The sequence below is a fragment of the Elgaria multicarinata genome, chromosome 3 (assembly GCF_023053635.1).
Source record: "Elgaria multicarinata webbii isolate HBS135686 ecotype San Diego chromosome 3, rElgMul1.1.pri, whole genome shotgun sequence".
Lineage (NCBI taxonomy): Eukaryota > Metazoa > Chordata > Lepidosauria > Squamata > Anguidae > Elgaria > Elgaria multicarinata.
The window spans coordinates 389,401-406,791 of NC_086173.1; the positions used below are offsets into that span (position 1 = coordinate 389,401).

Here is a 17,391-nt window from a genome sequence, read left to right on the forward strand (position 1 = left end):
AATGGATGTGGTTTGAGCACACATTCATTGCTTTCCAAGTCATTGGTTTCAAGTGCAATGAATATATGCTTTGACCAATTCTACCCACGTGTGGAATGTCTGACTGTCTTTCACACTTAAGGAGCTTTCAAACCTGGCTTTTATTGAGAAATTTGCCTGCTATGTTCACAGAATTTTACAGGGTGTTCTGATGTCACCATCTTCCTTTTGTAACACCCCCGTGTTTTCTTACCGCTTCTTCCTTTTTTCTTACCACCAAAAACAAACAAAGAAAGAAAAACTGTTATGTAGGAAAGATGGAGCTGTCTGCATGGAAACAACCTTAGTTAGTTATGCTTTAAACTTAGGACCAAATTGGATGTGTCATTGTTCAACCGACTAGCAAGTGCATGATTTATTTATTTTAAAGAATAGATAGCAGGCAGCAATAGGGCTCTTCCCTCCCGGGGCAAATAGCAGGTGTGTGGCTTGTGATCCAAATCGGAACTGCAGTACAGGGCAAAAGTTAAATCCTCCCCCAGCCACTTCCCCCACCAGCATCCCAATCTGAATCAGGGGAGGGGCAAACATGCCTCCTATTTACCCTTAAAAAGCCATTTATGCCAAAGCTAATTCTGTGAACAATGTTACGTCTAGTTTGACCGTCAGCCTGAAGGAGGAAAGAAGCACATAATCTCAGGATCACTGTGTATTATGAGATTACAGATGAAACACTTAACAAAACTTGACAGCTTTATAGAACCAGCTCCCTTTGAAGCCCAAATACTTTGGAAAAATTAACTACTCATGAGTTTAGGAATGTATTGATAATGATAATGACTGCAATATTTAGCTAATTATTTGGTTTCTCAATTAAAACTATTTTGATTGAATTGAAAGGTGACCCCCAATTAATCAGACAGCAGATTATTTTTTAAAATTATTTTTTAATTAAAGTACTTACAAAAGCTGTGGGAAACTAGTGTCATCTTAGAAGAGGCAGGCATCCTTTTCTTGCACACACAGAGAAAGCCCCTTCTAAATAACGCCTGCTAGTGTTGAAAGACAAGCCCAAGGGAGTCTGCCATGGGTGACTTCTCAAACAGCTGCCACTGGAAAAGTGCTATGGCCACCTCCTTCAACTTTCTGCCTTCCATATGTTTGAGACTTCAATTCCCATCAGCCCCAGATAGTATGGCCAATGGTTAGGAATTCAGGAGTTGAACTGCAAAATATTTGGAAGATGTCAGCTTGGGGAAGGCTGTCTTTTTTTCACAAAACAAATTTGTATAGAATCAATACATGGAGGGTGGAGGTCCTAGTATTTTGTGAATTAGTTCTACAGACATTTGTTTTGTGAAAGGTGCTATAGATATAAATGTGTGATATTCAAGGCTGGAAAGCAGGTATCAGGAGACTCAGAAGAATGCTAGTACCAGGAGCTTCAGCTCAAGAATCCAGCTTCCATTTAAAGAAAATATATGCTTCAAGCCCTCATGGCTATAAGCTTTATAGGCAAATATTTCTCAATACATGTCAACCCTGCAGAAAATAGACGGTCTTTCCTGATGACCAGATGATTTTTAAAAACACCTAGTTTAAGAGCCAACAAATGCCCTATTAAGGTATTCTGAAACTGAAGAGCAAACATATGATGAGTGGGAGCACTCCAGCTCCTCTATACATGCAAGGTAGCTGTCTGAAGAGGAGAGCCTCCTATATATCCATGGAGGCTCTCCATGTGAGTAAGAAATGGGAGCACTTCATCTTGTTGCATGTTTGCTCTATTCAGTTAGAGACCATGTGAATTGGCCAAGATCCAGTGCAGGTGATACCATTCCTGATTGTCATGCCATGCATGCTGGGGAGATAGCCATGCTGAAAAAAGGGGGTGGAGCCTGTTCACAGGACACACACACACACACAGCTCCATGCCATCTAATTTTGTATATAGTTTATTTAGGTGTTATTGGATTAATATTTTTTCTACATTTTCTGGAACCAGAAGGTCAAATCTTCATGCAGTTTCCAGTAAGTCTACAAAGCTGGACAACCATCTGTCAGGGATGCTTGAGGGTGGATTCCTGCATTGAGCAAGGGGTTGGACTCGATGGCCTTGTAGGCCCCTTCCAACTCTGCTATTCTACAACTCTATGATTCTATGAAAGCAAAGGAGAGGACAGGAGGTTGCGTTGTAAGTCAGGAGCTTTCCACAGCTCTCTGAAGATGAAATGTCTGCTCTGAAGTAAAAAAATGGTCTCAGTTTACAATATACAGAAGTTTTGCAGAAATATGAGTTCAGCAAGAGGAATTCAGGGCAAAGATGAGCCCTTCTGATTGGTTATAGTTACAGGAGCACAGGCTAGCTTTAACATATAAAAATGAGAGGCCAAATATGGATTTTTAGAAGGTATATGCAAGAGAAAGGATTGTAAAAAAAGAAAGTTGAGAGGCTGGAAAGGCAGAACAAAAAAACAAAGGTCTGTCAATAAGGTATTGCTAGGAAGAACTTCGAGAAAACAGGGGCCCAGTCTGGTTATTAGTTAGCTTGATTCATTTAAATCCTGGTTATTTCCTTACCTTTTACTCTTATGATTTTTTTGTGTGCCTGCCATGAAATGTTTTCATATACTATGTTCCCTGGGTTTAGTAGTTTGAGGTGAGTACCACCTCTTTGAATTGACCTTGAAAATTAATTGGAAACCATGTACAAATGCATTGCAGCAATCCAACTTGGAATTTACCAGAAAATGGAAAACTGTCCCCAGACTATGTCTGGGAGAGATTGCAATTCGTGAATCAGCCTCAGCTAATAAAAGGTCCTCTGGACCAACAAATTAAATATTAAAATTGAACACCAGGAAAATATAGCTTCCCCACAATGGAAAGATTAACTTGTTAAAACAGGGGAAAGCAACTTGTGGTCCTCCAAATGTATTGGCCTACAATTTCCATGATCCCTCATCATTAGCTACATTGGTTAGGGCTTATGGGAGTTATGGGCCAAAACATCTGGAAGCCACAAATTGCCCACCCCCTGTAAAAAAAAAGTCTCAGTCCCACATACTACAACAACTGCATATGGTGCTAAAGAAAACTAACAAACATAAATTCCATAGAACTCTGGGGTGTTTGAGTCTAGTTTCTAATGCAAACAGCTGGGTTTCTGTTCATCTGCGTTCTCCATACCTATGGAAGAATGTGTATATTTATTATTTATTTATTTAGAATATTTATATACCGCTCCCCATTGAAAAATTTCAGAGTGGTGTACAAGGTAAAATGAAAATAAAAACAGAATAAAACAGTTAAAACAGTTAATATAATACAACACACATGTAAAATATTGTTAGTGGGCTCCCTATTTCATGTTGTGAAAAATTCAAGAACAGCATTACAATGTCTTTATAATTTGTTTTATTTACAAATGTGCAAGCAGAGCATATGGGAGGCAAATACAGTCCTTTACGCAGGCAGCAAATGTGCTTCCCCTGTATCAGATGGACAGAGCAGCTGCACCCCAAAGATGTTTCACTGCCAGCTTTCTCCTTCTCTCTCAGATTCAGACTGCAATTATGGCTCCAAATTGTTTCTCTGCCCTTCTATGATGTGGTGATTTCTGAAGGAAGAATTTGAGGCCACCAGGAAAAACTCTCACACAATTAAGATTGCTTTGATAAAATCTCTGGCCACATATCCACAGTGATCAAGACAGCCAAATCACAACTTTGGAGATAAGCCTTTGTTTATTTGTGTCTAAAACATCCTTCATCCAATGGGTTCCAGGGCAGTGCACAGTAGCCATAAAAATCATATAAACAAAATACAAATGCAATAAAGCTATCCTTCATATTCATAGCAATTCCAAACTAAGATACAGTAAAAGACTATAAAAACTAGTGTTGCCGTTCTAAACTCTACCTTCCGGTGCAACCCATGCACTCCTGGGATAGGGCCTCAGCTACAGCACAGGTGTGCAATGACCAGATCGCTATGCCACCGGGCATGCAGAGCATCCCTCTCACTCACCCCCTCCCCCTGACTTTGTAAGCTGGGGCTTGGAAGCAAAAGGAGGACCCCGGTAAAGTCATTCCCCTATTGGCAACTATAGTTACTAATGACGAAGGAGGAGGCAACTCGGGAGCTCAAAGGAAGAAAGAAAATGTATTGTGCTCTACATGTTTCGGAGAAGAAGTCTCCTTCTTCAGGAGCTATAAATCAAACACATTAGCCATAAGAGTAGTATTGTATAGACAACACCTACTTTGAGGGAGCATTGCAGATCCCTGCCTGTACACCAATGGCACAGGAAGTGATTACATGATTGTGTTGGCATTTGTGGATAATTTGCTGGTGGCAAGTAGTTCCACAGGCCACAGTCAAAGGTTTACAAATCAGCTAGAAAGTCATTACAAGTTGAAATCTTTGGGTGAAGTAAATCATTACCTGGGTGTAGAAATCATCAAAGCTGCTGATGGAAGTTATCTGCTTAGCCAGAAGCAGAAAATTGTAAGCTTGATTTTTGTAAAATGCAAGACTGTAAGGGTGTACAGAGTCCTATGGCCACAGATTTTCGTCAGATCACAGGGAATGAGAGTTTCAAAGACCCTGAGTTGTACCATTCAGTAACTGACAGTTTGTTATACCTAAGCCAGTGGTCAAGGCCAGACATTGCATGTGCTGTGAGTATTCTCAGCCAGCAAGTGTCTCAGCCAGCAAGTGTATGGATGACTCGCTGTTGAAAGTACAGAACAGACCGATTCTGTGGTGTGGTGTCTTCTTCAGAATTCGGTCTGCTGCTGTGGTGGTAAAGGAGATGGAGATATGTCTTGGATCTCCCCTTCTGAAGCAGAAGTTACCAAGCTCTGGTCGCTCGCCTGTTGTGCCATCGGTACGGGGGAGCGGAGTAATGGTATTGGTGGAATGTTAATGGTGGCCTTGCAGGAAGGAGGTGATAATTGTGTCAAGATTGGAAAGTCGCCCCTGGGATCATTCAATGTCGAAGGAGCATCGATGTTGAGCGGGGCCGAGGCAATGTCTATGTTGACCGTACTGGGTCGGATTTCGACAGTGGGCAAGCCCATTGGCTGCGTTGAGGCCCGTGGCATTGCTGTCCCTCGCAGTGGAGACCTAGGTGATCTCGGGGATGTCTTCTTTTTCTTCTTCTTTTCTGCCGAAGCTGAAGAACTGTTCTTAACCCCTTTAGGGTTTTGTGGGTGTTTTTAGATCTTTTTTGCAAGAGACAGTTCAACCACCCACCTTGGTGTGTGGGGCGGTTGGGCAGGCACATTTTCCTCCAATAAAGGTGAGTGAGGAGAGCATTCTGGAGGAGCCAAGTCAGCATCCGCATGAGGGGGATCCACCGCTTGCAAGGCCCGACTCCGCATGATGGCCTTCAATCTATCGGACCTGTACCACCTAGTTTGTTTTGAGAATGCCTGGCAAAAATGGCAAGTCTCAATAATATGACCTTCCCCCAGACAGAGAAGGCAAAGGGAGTGCCAGTCGGAAGGCGGGAGCTTACTCCTACACTTAACACATTTTCTAAACATGGCCCAGAGGGCCATGCGCCCGAAGGGTGGTCCCGGGATCGCAAAAGAAACCCTGGACAAAAATAAAATGCTAACTAAAAACTACTAATAGCTTTATATAGATAGATAGATAGATAGAAGAAAGAAGAGAAGAGAGAAAAGAATGCCTAGAATAAGAAAAAAATGCTAGAGAACCTCTGAAATCAATGCTGCCACAATGGCAGACAAAAGAGAACTGAGGAGGCTGTGTGGGAACCCGTCTGAGCATGCTCAGTAGACAGTAAGAGGCGTTCCCGCCCAGAATCTTCCCGCTTGAGAATCTTCTGTGCGAGCTCTGCACAGGTGCAGAGCCCATACTTTTGTGTGATGCACAGAGACCACGAAGAAGAATTGGTAAGTTTCAACCTTTCATCCCAGGTACGACATTAAACTGCTTCTTCAGGGGCCCTGGACTCTTTCCTCTTTGGTTAGTCAACATGTTGCCACAAGAAAACATTAAGAAAAACTGTGAAATAAAACTTGGAGCCTTACAGTTGAAACTAGCATTACAAGGACCTGGGGTCTGTTCAACTGCTAGCATTCAGCTCTGCTTTTCGGCAAGCATCCACATCCCCAAGATGTGATGCCCTTTATGTCAACATCTCTTGGGGAATCTGGACTGGTGTCCAGCTGCCATGGAATGGCACCAGTCACAAACAGTAAAACAACTGCAAGGAGGAGGGAGGTGAGGTGGATGATTGGTAGTGACCATAGCCAGTAGTGGCTCCAGGGATAGTGGAGGTGGCAAGGGCGTCTGGCCCCAATCAGAGGGTCCTGATAGTAGAAGGATCAGCAGGGTTGATGAAGGGTCCTTCTGAGCTCTTGGGCCCCCAGCAGAAGCCAGACCATGCTGATTCCTGAAGCCATCCCTGAAAAGCAACTTTGCCTGGACTGTTTAGAAATCCAAGGCTCTGGCCAAGTATGCCTCAAACAAGCTCCCCAGATAGAAAACCTATGCAGAGAAATCAAGCATCACAAAATTTATCCTCTTGTCCAAGGTGCTGAACTTAGGTTGGCACTAGGATTCAGCACCGTGAATAGCTCCTTTAGAGATCTGTCTGAACTCAAGAGCATATTCACCACCCCATGACATTGGAGCTACTGCCTACACTGATTTCAGTTCAACTCAGCAACTATTGAGGTTGCAATCCTATACACACTTATCTGGGAGTAAGTCCTAAATACGGGACTTAAGTCTGAATATAGGACTTATGTTTAGCCACCAATTAGAGGCTGAATGAATCTGCATCACAGGAGAGGTGTCCTCTCCTTCTTTCCTTCCTCCAAGATGCTTTACTGTCGTATCTCATTGCAGGTTACAAGTATATGTGGGAAGCTGACAAAACATGTCTTATCAAGGAACATTCATAACAAATTCTGCAAAAGCACCCCTTCTAATTTGGTGGGAAGAATAACATTCACGAGACCTATTTTCAATGTCCAAAAACAGTTTGCACCATTTGCTTTTTCTGGTGCCGATTCATGTCTAGGATGCTAGCACTTTCCATCTGGGATTCCCAATGAGGTGTTTGGCAAAGCACAGCCACAGGATAGCCTTGCACAGATTCCTCAGATAAAGTCTCCTCACAGATCATAGAATCATAGAATAGTAGAGTTGGAAGTGCCCTATAAGGCCATTGAGTCCAACGCCCCGCTCAGTGCAGGAATCCACCCTAAAGCATCCCTGACAGATGGTTGTCCAGCTGCCTCTTGAATGCCTCTAGTGTGGAATAGCCTACAACCTCCCTAGGTAACTGGTTCCATTGTCATACTGCTCTAACTGTCAGGAAGTTTTCCTGATGTCCAGCCGGAATCTGGCTTCCTGTAACTTGAGCCCATTATTCCATGTCCTGCATTCTGGGAGGATCAAGAAGAGATCCTGGCCCTCCTGTGTGACAACCTTTTAAGTATTTGAAGAGTGCTATCATGTCTCCCCTCAATCTTCTCTTCTCCAGGCTAAACAGGCCCAGTTCTTTCAGTCTCTCTTCACAGGGCTTTGTTTCCAGATCCCTGATTATCCTGGTTGCCCTCCTCTGAACACGCTCCAGCTTGTCTGCGTCCTTCTTGAATTGTGGAGCCCAGAACTGGACGCAATACTCCAGATGAGGCCTAACCAGGGCCAAATAGAGAGGAACCAGTACCTCATGCGATTTGGAAGCTATACTTCTATTAATGCAGCCCAAAATAGCATTTGCCTTTCTTGCAGCCACATCGCACTGTTGGCTCATATTCAGCTTATGATCTACAATAATTCCAAGATCCTTCTCATTTGTAGTATTGCTGAGCCAAGTATCCCCCATCTTGTGACTGTGCATTTGGTTTCTATTTCCGAGATGTAGAACTTGGCATTTATCCCTATTAAATTTCATTCTGTTGTTTTTCAGCCCAGCACTCCAGCCTATCAAGATGCTAAAGAGGGCTCATTATTCTCATTCATCTCCTTGACACAAGCATTGCAATTTCATGGTTGTGCTCCATATGATTATGGGAAGCCCTTGGAAGGTTCCATTCACAAGTAAAACCACTGAATGGGTTGTCATAAGAGGGATTTGTTTGATGTGGCACAAAATGAGCAACCTGTCAGTCTGGTGCCAGAAGCTCCTGCTGTCTGTCATTCCACCATGCTTTCTTCTCCAATGTTGACCTCGATGGACATCTGTGCTTTGGTCATTTTTTTAATGTTTTTTATTTTTTGATACAAATTTTATTTTATTTTGAATTTTTTGAAAATTAACACTCTATTTTCTCCCCTCACCCCTACATGTGATAGTCCAAGCATTCAGTAATTATAATAAATTAAGGCAGAAAAATACATAATACATTATTCACATGAACCAGAGACAGATATGCTACAGGCAAAGTGTTATGAAATTGAGTTACCAGCATATATAATAAACTTATACCAATCCGTAGTGAATGTATTGTGTTCCCTACTTCCTTTTGCCGATTGTAACTCGTTTGTTAATTTTTCAGATAAGGCAACCTTCCAAACCCGAGTCCATCATTCATCCAATGAAACTCCTTTTAGGTCCTTCCAAAATTGAGCAATGACCAGTCTGGCTGCCGCCAACAAAAAAACAGCCAATGGCTTAAAGCAGCAGTTTTTGTTGTTTCCCAGAAACAGTCCTAAAAGTGTTCTCTCCAACTGCTGTCCAAGTATCTTATCCATTTCACCAAGGACTACAGTCCAAAACTTTGCCACTTTTATACAGGATCACCACATGTACCTGGTTCCTTAAATCCCCTCCAGCACAATCTTGTCAATTCCTGGTGAATGTGTGCTAAACAAACAGGGGTCATGTACCATTTTTGAAGAACCTTCAAAGCTTGTTCCCTCATATTAATAGATACTGATTTAAATGGGAATTTTTATAGCATTGAGGTCCATAATGCATCCTCTATTTCTATTTCCCAGTCCAGTTCCCATATCCGTTTTAAACCATTGGTTGAACCCATGTCTAAATCAATTAGCATACTCTAAATATGTGACACCAAGCCTTGGTATATCCCCTTGGCAACAAGTTTAAGTATGGATTCAAATGGTGTTAAATTTCTCAGGTCCTGTTCTTTAAGATCCTCTCTCCTGATAAACATACCTACTTGATACCATGCTAACCATGTTATTCCAGCTTCCTTCAGGTGAGTCCTCCACCACTCCCTGGGAAGAGGCTGAGCATTCAGGTAAAATTCTTTCAATCTGTAGAGCCCCTTTTGTTTGAAGGCCATTATATCCATTGGACAATCTTTATTATGGAAGGTAGGGTGACAATATAAGGGAATCATAGGGATATCGCTGGTAGTAATTTTTCTTTCCTATGTTCCCATACTTGTAAAATTGCTCTCAAGGTAGAGGTGTCACTAACACCTAACATTTGTATTTTAAATTTGTATTTTTGCATTGCTGCTGTTTTTATCTTGGTTGTGCTTTTATATTGTATTTTATATTATGGTTTTATACTGTTGTTTTATACTTTGAATTGTCTTAATTTTGTAAACTGCCCAGAGAGCTTCAGCTATTGGGTGGTATAGAAATGCAATAAGTAAATAATAAATAAATAAATAAATATCCTCTTAAGTTCATTTTTAATATATAAAAATGAATCCACTGTCTCTGATGGTAACATATTTCTCTCAACCTGTACCCACTGATTATTATCCTCCGTTGATAACCAAGAGAGGAGGTGGCGTAACTGATATGATTCATAATATAATATTAAATTAGGAATGCCCAATCCTCCTACTTCACATTGCCTGTATCTAAAAACTTTAGCTGTATGTGGTTTCTGACTTTTACATATAAATTGCTCTATTCTACTCTGCCAAAGTCACAGTGTTTTATATTGGAGTTCTAATGGCAACACATAAAACAAATGTTAACTTAGGAAGGACCATCATCTTAATGGTTGCTATTCAACTAGAAAGTGAAAGATTGTTTCTCCCATTTCATTATATCCTTCAGAATATTTTTCCATAGCCACCCATAATTTATTTTAAAGAGTTTTCGTATGTTCCAAGGTATGTAGAACCCTAAGTAGCAGAAGCAATTGTTTACTAATGGAATCCTTCATCGTTTTTGAGGCCATTGTTTTCCTACCAACTTGTGACTACCACTAGTGGAACTTGGTGTATTTGTTCCAATACTAAGATTGTATCTACTTATTATACTTATACGGCATCCCACTTTTCCTTGGAAAACCCCAATGGGGCTGATAATGTTTGAACCCTCTCCATATATCAGCACTTGTTGGTATATCCCTTCATGTGAGGCAGATGTACACATATGAAGGACCTCAACTGAAAAACATTGTGTTTTAGTCCATATTAGAGTAATACTTTTATTAGGCTAACTCAAAGGTCACAAAACGTGTGCAAACTTTCAAGATCGCCAAATCTCTTAAACAAGCCAGATGTTACAAAAAGTGGATGAAAGGAGGAAGAATTGGGGAGAAAGGGCTGATTCAACGTTTAAGTCATGAAGTCCACATGGCCATGATCTTAAAATGACAGACAGGGAAGACTGACTACTTTCCACTAGTAGATTACTGGTCAATTGCTGCTAGTTGCTCCAGAGGCTCTTACGCTGGACTAGCTGGACATTGACCTGACCGACCCAACAAGGCACTTCTTACTTTATGTGGGACAACAACACAGATTAGTGCCCTTGATTTGCAAATTTAAAATACATTTCTAGACCACAGGGATTCTAGGTGTGTGTGTGTTGTTAAGATAGACTATGCAAGACTGGAATCAGCTCACCTTTGGTTTAGATGATGTGAACCATTTCTCACATGCAAGTCAGCAACTGGTGTGGCAGTCAGGGTGTGATGAACGTGCCATGTGACAATTCGCCCTAAAGAGAGGGGGGGTGTCTCCTTTTCTGCTAGAATAATCCATGGCGTGGATGGAGAGAGAATCTGAGCTGCTGGCTGACAATATTTGGGCTGTGAAACTCTCACACGGTGACAGATGTCAAATCCAATTAAGTGACTCGTATCTCGCTTGCAGTCCAATGGGATCGCCCATTGGGTAGCAACTTGGGGCGGGGGACACACGCCGCCTCCGCCTCCCCAGTGCTCTTATGCTTTTATATCTTGCAGCTTCTCTGGGATAAACCCACTGGAACCGGAGGCAACCCAGTTGCAGCTCTTCCCAACCCACTGCCTTGGTTTTCCTCTGCCACTGGGGGAGGCCTGACAGCCTCCATCGGCCCTTGCTGGATCGTTAGCTCCGAGAGGTGTTGGGGAATGGTGCAGACCGAGTCTTCATGGGCTGCATGAAGACATCCAGCCAGCGTGGCTTCTCCCATTTCCCTAAGGAAGAGAAGGGTTGGTCCTGGTGCGGGGACGCTGCCCACCAGGAAAGCGAGCGAGGAAGGCGTCATCTACACAAAAGCCCTGACCACCGCAAAGAGAATTGACTCTGGAACGAGATTGGATCCGAAGCTCGGGTCCGCAGACCACTTCCAGCATCTTTTAATGATTGGCGCTGCCGCCTTCCTGCCAGCGGAAAGGACCCGCTGCTTCTTCTTCTTCTTCTTCTTCTTCTTCGTCTCGGCCGTCCTTAATCGGCTCCATCTCTTTTGTTATTTGCCGAGATCTGACAGGAGGTGGTGGAGGCTTTCCAGCATCATTTTAAAAGATCAGCACAATTAAGTGTGATATATTATAGACCTGCAGAGGTGTTTTCCCCACCCGGAAAGGGAAGGAAAAAAACCCTGATGGGAAGGTTGTTTTTCTAATGCTTTTAATTTTTTCGTAAAGTACCTTGTTTGTTGACAATTATGGTATCCTTCTCCATTTCTCGACCTGCAAGGCTATGAAAATGGCTCAGATCTACTTCTAGGGATAGGCTTTTTCTTTCTTGTATTTTTTTTTTAACATTTCCATGTGAATCTCCCTCTCCCTCTCTCTCTCTCGCCTTTATAATTTATTTTTATTTTTAAGACTAAGATGTCCCCCTTCTGGAATATTATTTGAGACGCAAAAGGGGTCGGAGGCGTTTAAAGAAAGATTGTTGCAAAGACTCTTACAAGGTAAATTCCTTTAAAATATTAAAAATGTATAGGGGGAGATTGGAGCATTCCACTTTAGCAAACAAAACAAGACGATGTTTTGTTTAGGTAGCCGGATGTACAGATACAATCCATGTTCCGGGAAGACAGTTATCTAGTTGCGAACCTAATCAGCTAGAATTTTAAGCAGGGTTTACTTGGAAGTAAATTCCATAGCCATCAAAGGGATATGCTTCCAAGCGAAGAACCAGGGCAAGCCAAGCTTCCTTAGAACTACTTTCGCCCCAAAGCTGACCTCCACAACGTTCTAAATTCGAATGTTGAGGTGCTGAAAATTCCAGCTGCACTTCCGCCTTTAATTGTTATTTACAAAAGCAATGATAATAATAACCTCCAGTTTTCATTCAGGTTTGAAAAAAATCGTTCCAGTTAGAAGCGAAGTGAAACGTTCTTTTGATCTAGATGGCTTCTTTGTGGTTTTTGCTATGATTATCACAAACCTAATTTCTTTAAAAACAAACCCCCAAAAGGTAACAACTCCCGAGGGAAACACGTCGCCTCCGGCTCCCCAGCGCTCTCCAGAGACAAATATCTTCCAGGCTAAACTCACTGAAACCGGGAACTAAAGCAACACTTGAGTTATTCGTTCATTGTTTGCCCAGTGTGTGTTTGGTACATTTTGCCCCATCCGTTTTTTCATATTTCTTTCTACTTTTGACCGCTCGCTGTTTGGCAGGGTTAGGAACGTGTGAATTCGTATGAATGCATCAGGCCCGAAACAACCTAGAGCAGAACCCTTTATTTTAGAATCGGAATTCTGGGTGATAGCAGCAGCAGCCCTTCTTCTTGCTGTTCTCACGTCCCCCCAGCCCGCTCCGCCTCGCGTTGCCAGCCCCTTGCTTGCCTAACGCCACCTCCTCCTCCTCCCACTCGGCCATGCTGCCGATCTGGGTTTGGGGCGAGGGTCTCCTGGCCCGCCCGGCGAACTCCCCTCCCTCAGCCCCAACAGAGGCGGCTCCCAGGGAGCCGGGCTCTCGCCGCCGCCGCCGCCGCGTGGTTTCAGGCGCTGCCAGCCGCCGCCGCCGCCGCCGCGCCGGGGGAAGTTCTCCCGGGCTGCCTGGGGCCTGGCAGATGGTGTCCCGAAGGTCGGCGCGGAGGCAGGGCTCGGCTCCCTTCCGAGAGGCCCGCCCGCCGACGGCGTGCTCCCGAGGCAGGAGGCCGGCCACGCGCCCCCCCCCCCCCCGAGGCTAGCCAGGGCGCTTGGAGCCTGCCCAGAGAGCCTGCGGCCACCTCCGGGGGCAAGGCGAGCGGGCCAGCGACCTCGGGCGCCAGCGGGGCGGGAGGGCCCGGGCCAGTCGCCACGGAACCCCCCCCCCCGGTACCCCCCTTTCCAGCTGAGCCCTTTCCCGGTTCGGAGTCCGGCGCCGCCTGAAAGCCGAGCGGCGCTGGCGGCGGCCCCTGGCTCCCATCGTGGGGCTCTGCCTGGCCCCGCCGGGCATCTCCCCCGGGGCGGCGGCCTTCCTCCGGGCGGGAGAGCCCCCCACCCCACCCCGCCAGCCCCTTCGTTTCCGGGCTTGGGGGGAAAGGCCCGAGGCCGGCCCGCTCTTCGCTGCAGCTTAACGGCCACGCGCAGCTCCCGCGCATGCTGGAGGCAGCCCCGGAACACGCGCGGCTCCCGCGGGGCCGATGACGCCTCGCCCGAGCCTCGCTGCGCGGAACCCGGCCTCCCGGCGCCGTTCGAAAGTCACCCCAGAAGGTCTTCGGAGTCCACAACGTGCCGATTCTCAACCGTGCCAATGCCACTTTTCGTTCTCGACGCACAACCCCCCTCCCCCGTTTTACTAACGTCACCAGCGAAAAGAGACCCCCCCACGCCCCACCCCCACCCCGTCGCCTGACCATGTTTATGTGGGAGTCCATCCACTCAGGGCGACTGGCCGTCGAGTAAGCCTGCAGAGAGGCTCACGCCCCTCGAGGCTTTCACCTCCTCACTTGTAGAAAGTGACCCCGACGTCATAGGAGTTCCTCTGGGTTGGACTTCAAAAACACGGATTTGATGTGTTTTAAGAACCACGTGGCTGTGTGAAAGTGCAACCCAGATGCACATTCACACTACGCGCACCAGTCACAGTAACAACCACAACGGCAAACTGCCGTATCAGGCAGCAGATCCCAACAAAAGTAATACAAAACAGAATTTTGTTATTTTTCTCCGCCTAGACGACAATTTAAGACACGTCTTCAACTTAATAAGCAGCATTTTACGCCGTCCCACCTTCTCTCCTTACCTGAATTGCCAACGATTTGATGCTGGCAGATTGGTATGGACAGGATTTAAGTGGAAGTATAACAAAGCAACATTACAGCAGCAAGCGAGAAACAGACTCCAGACCAGCCTTCCTCAACCTGGGGCGCTCCAGATGTGGACTGCATTTCCCAGAATGCCCCAGCCTGGGAGTTGTAGTCCAACACATCTGGAGCGCCCCAGGTTGAGGAAGGCTGCTCCAGACGGTTCTATCTCTTTACGGTACTGGATAGAGAGATGGGTTGAGACGGAGTCAGGCAGCAGAAGTCCCGGGTCTGGACCTCGCATCTGCTGTGAACTCTGCGCGTTGCCTCGGGCAAACCCCCCCCCCCCACCACCGCCCTCTCTCCTCCTCCCCTCCCACCCTCGCGCGCGCGCCGGAGTTGAAAGCGAAGGCAGCCGAAGGGGGAAGCGAGGCGGCGATGCTATGACACTTCCGAGCGTGCCCAAGGCCCAGCGCGCACGACCTTGGGGTACTCACGACACTACTGCAACTCCACCAGTTGGTAATCGCATCCCAGGCACTTTAGAATTAGGGGTTTTTTGTTTTAGATTCTGTGTTTGTCTTTATATATGTTGTATTGCTTCCTGTTCAGTTTGTTGTTTTATATTGCAGCATTATTATTATTATTATTGCACGGTTTCATATTTTATTCTTTTAGTTTTATGATCCACCTAGAGAACGTCTGTAATTGGGCACATTAAAGATATAACAATAGGATTAGTGTGCCCTACTTAAGGCCAGCACTCCAGGTCGGCCACAAGAGCCTGTACGTCAGCCTTCCTCAACCTGGGGCGCTCCAGATGTGTTGGACTGGGGCGTTCTGGGAGTTGTAGTCCAACACATCTGGAGCACCCCAGGTTGAAGAACGCTGCTGTACGTGAAGAAGCACTTCGTGCCCCCGAACATGCAGGGCTGGGCCGGTGGGGGCCGGTGGGCATGGGGCCTACGGTTTCGAGGGGGCCGAGTACTCCGAGTCCCTCTGGTAGAAGCAAAGGTGTCTTAGAGAGGTCTTGAATAAAAGCGCTTGCCATGACCTTTTTTTATCAATCGTTCTAGTTCATATGTATTTCGAGCTGATTAAACAATCCTTAACGAGCACTTTGAAATGGGGCCTGCGTTTCCCCTCTGGCCCGGGCCTGTTGCCGGCTTTGCCCCGGCCCTGCGGACGTGCATCCTGCCCCTGGCCAGACAGGGGCCCCCTTCCCTCTGGCGCCGCGCCGGGCTCCGTGTGACGCCGGCCTGCTCCGGCGCTTCCCTTCGGAGCAGCTGCTACGTGGCTCCGCAAGGCGTCCGGCGGCGCCAAGGGGCCCGCTAGCCACGTGGCGGGCTGAGCAGGCCAGGGCCTGCGGCTCCCTGGCGGGACGGGCCGCCTGGCTGGCCGAGGGGGCGCCCGGGCGGGGAGCCGGCGGATGGGCCGGCGAGTCGGGCTGGCCGCGCTGACCGTGCCTCTTCTTGCCCCCCCCCCCCACCCCGCAGATGATGCTCAGCCCCGACCACGCCTTGGACTCGGACCACCCGTCGTCGTTGTCGGCGCCGTCCGACCCGGAGTCGCTGGAGGCCCGAGGACGGCGGAGCTGCTGCGCCTCGGACTTGGAGGCGCCCGACGGCGAGGGAGGCCGCCCGGCGCCGCCGCACCCGCAGCAGCCGCTGAGCCGGGAGGAGAAGCGGCGGCGCCGGCGGGCCACGGCCAAGTACCGCTCGGCCCACGCCACGCGCGAGCGCATCCGCGTCGAGGCCTTCAACCTGGCCTTCGCCGAGCTGCGCAAGCTGCTGCCCACGCTGCCGCCGGACAAGAAGCTCTCCAAGATCGAGATCCTGCGCCTGGCCATCTGCTACATCTCCTATCTCAACCACGTCCTCGACGTGTAGGCCGGGCAGGCAGGCAGGCGCCCCACCCCACCCCGCGCGCGCCGCCTCCCTCCCTCCCTCCCGTGGGCAGGGCCGCGGGGCTGGCGAGCCGAGGGGAGGCGGCAGGAGGGCGGCTCCAGGGCCCCTGGAGCCCTGGGCTGATCCGACGCCCACCTCCGGGACGTCCGCGCCGCGATGCCCGGTCTCTTCCTGCAGAGCTCCCTCCTCCGCCCCGCCCCGCCCCGCTCCTCGCCCGCGGCAGGGTCCCAATTCAGCAAAGTGGTTAAGAACCCGGCGGGAGACCCCTTGGCTTTAAGCTCGTGCCTTAAAGGGCTTTCTTGAATCGGGCCCTAAAAGCGAAACTTGAAATGAAACGGTGCCCTTGAGGGGGATCGGATGGATGGGCGACAGGCCAGGCCTCCTTCGCCTGCCAAAGCCACTTAAAAGAAGAGACACGCCCTTTGCAACAGTCTTTTCTTTTCTTATCAAAACAAACGAACGGACTGTCAAGTGCCCCTTTGCATCCAAAAAATAAAAAATTCATTTATTTGTGACCTTAAACGTGTGATCCAGGAGTGCAGTTCAAAATAGCTATTTATTTTTTAATTTATTAGAAGAAGAAGTAGACTATTTTAACCGGAGACTATTTTTTAATTTTTGAGAGTGGTTAAGATTTTGCGTTGAAGACTTTGTGCCAACTGGTTTTCGATAGTCAAGTGTTTACATTTTCTTCTTCTGTGGAATATTGTCTGACTTTGGAAGTGTTTGTTGGAAGCCAGATTGTGGGTTTCATTTTGCTCTGGTTTTATGGCACCACTTCCCGGTTTCTAAGCGTATTTTATATATTCTGACTTTGTCCGTGAGAATTTTTCTTTATTTTATGTGTGGAATCAGAATATTAGCACTTCACTTGAAGTTTTTTTGTTTTTTAATAATAAAAAAGTGTGTATTGTTATTCTGACTTGTAATTCTGTCTAAAAAAGTATTTTGTAAACCATTTATAAGGGAAGTAGGTTTGTTTTGTTTGTCTCTGTCTTTTTGTGAGTGTGTGTGTGTATGTGTGTAGTTTCTACAGACATTTTTTTTCTTTTTAAAGAAAACAGGACTACTTTCCTATATGACAACCAAAAAAAAAAAAATCCAATCAGAAAATGTTTCATGCTCTTTTACTGTG

The 17,391-nt window shown here is 46.6% G+C and overlaps 1 protein-coding gene across 1 annotated transcript; it reads left to right on the plus strand.

Annotated features, from left to right (window-relative positions):
* The first annotated feature begins 15,845 nt into the window (after positions 1-15,845).
* On the plus strand, positions 15,846-16,242 carry NHLH2 (nescient helix-loop-helix 2). Its single transcript, XM_063123015.1, has one exon. The coding sequence runs from the start codon at positions 15,846-15,848 to the stop codon at positions 16,236-16,238; it is 393 nt and encodes a 130-aa protein (XP_062979085.1). The 3' UTR covers positions 16,239-16,242.
* The last annotated feature ends 1,149 nt before the right edge of the window (positions 16,243-17,391 follow it).

Bases quoted from the DNA above. Each gene is read 5' to 3' on its own strand.
- NHLH2 (XM_063123015.1), top strand. From the start codon at position 15,846: ATGATGCTCAGCCCCGACCACGCCTTGGACTCGGACCACCCGTCGTCG.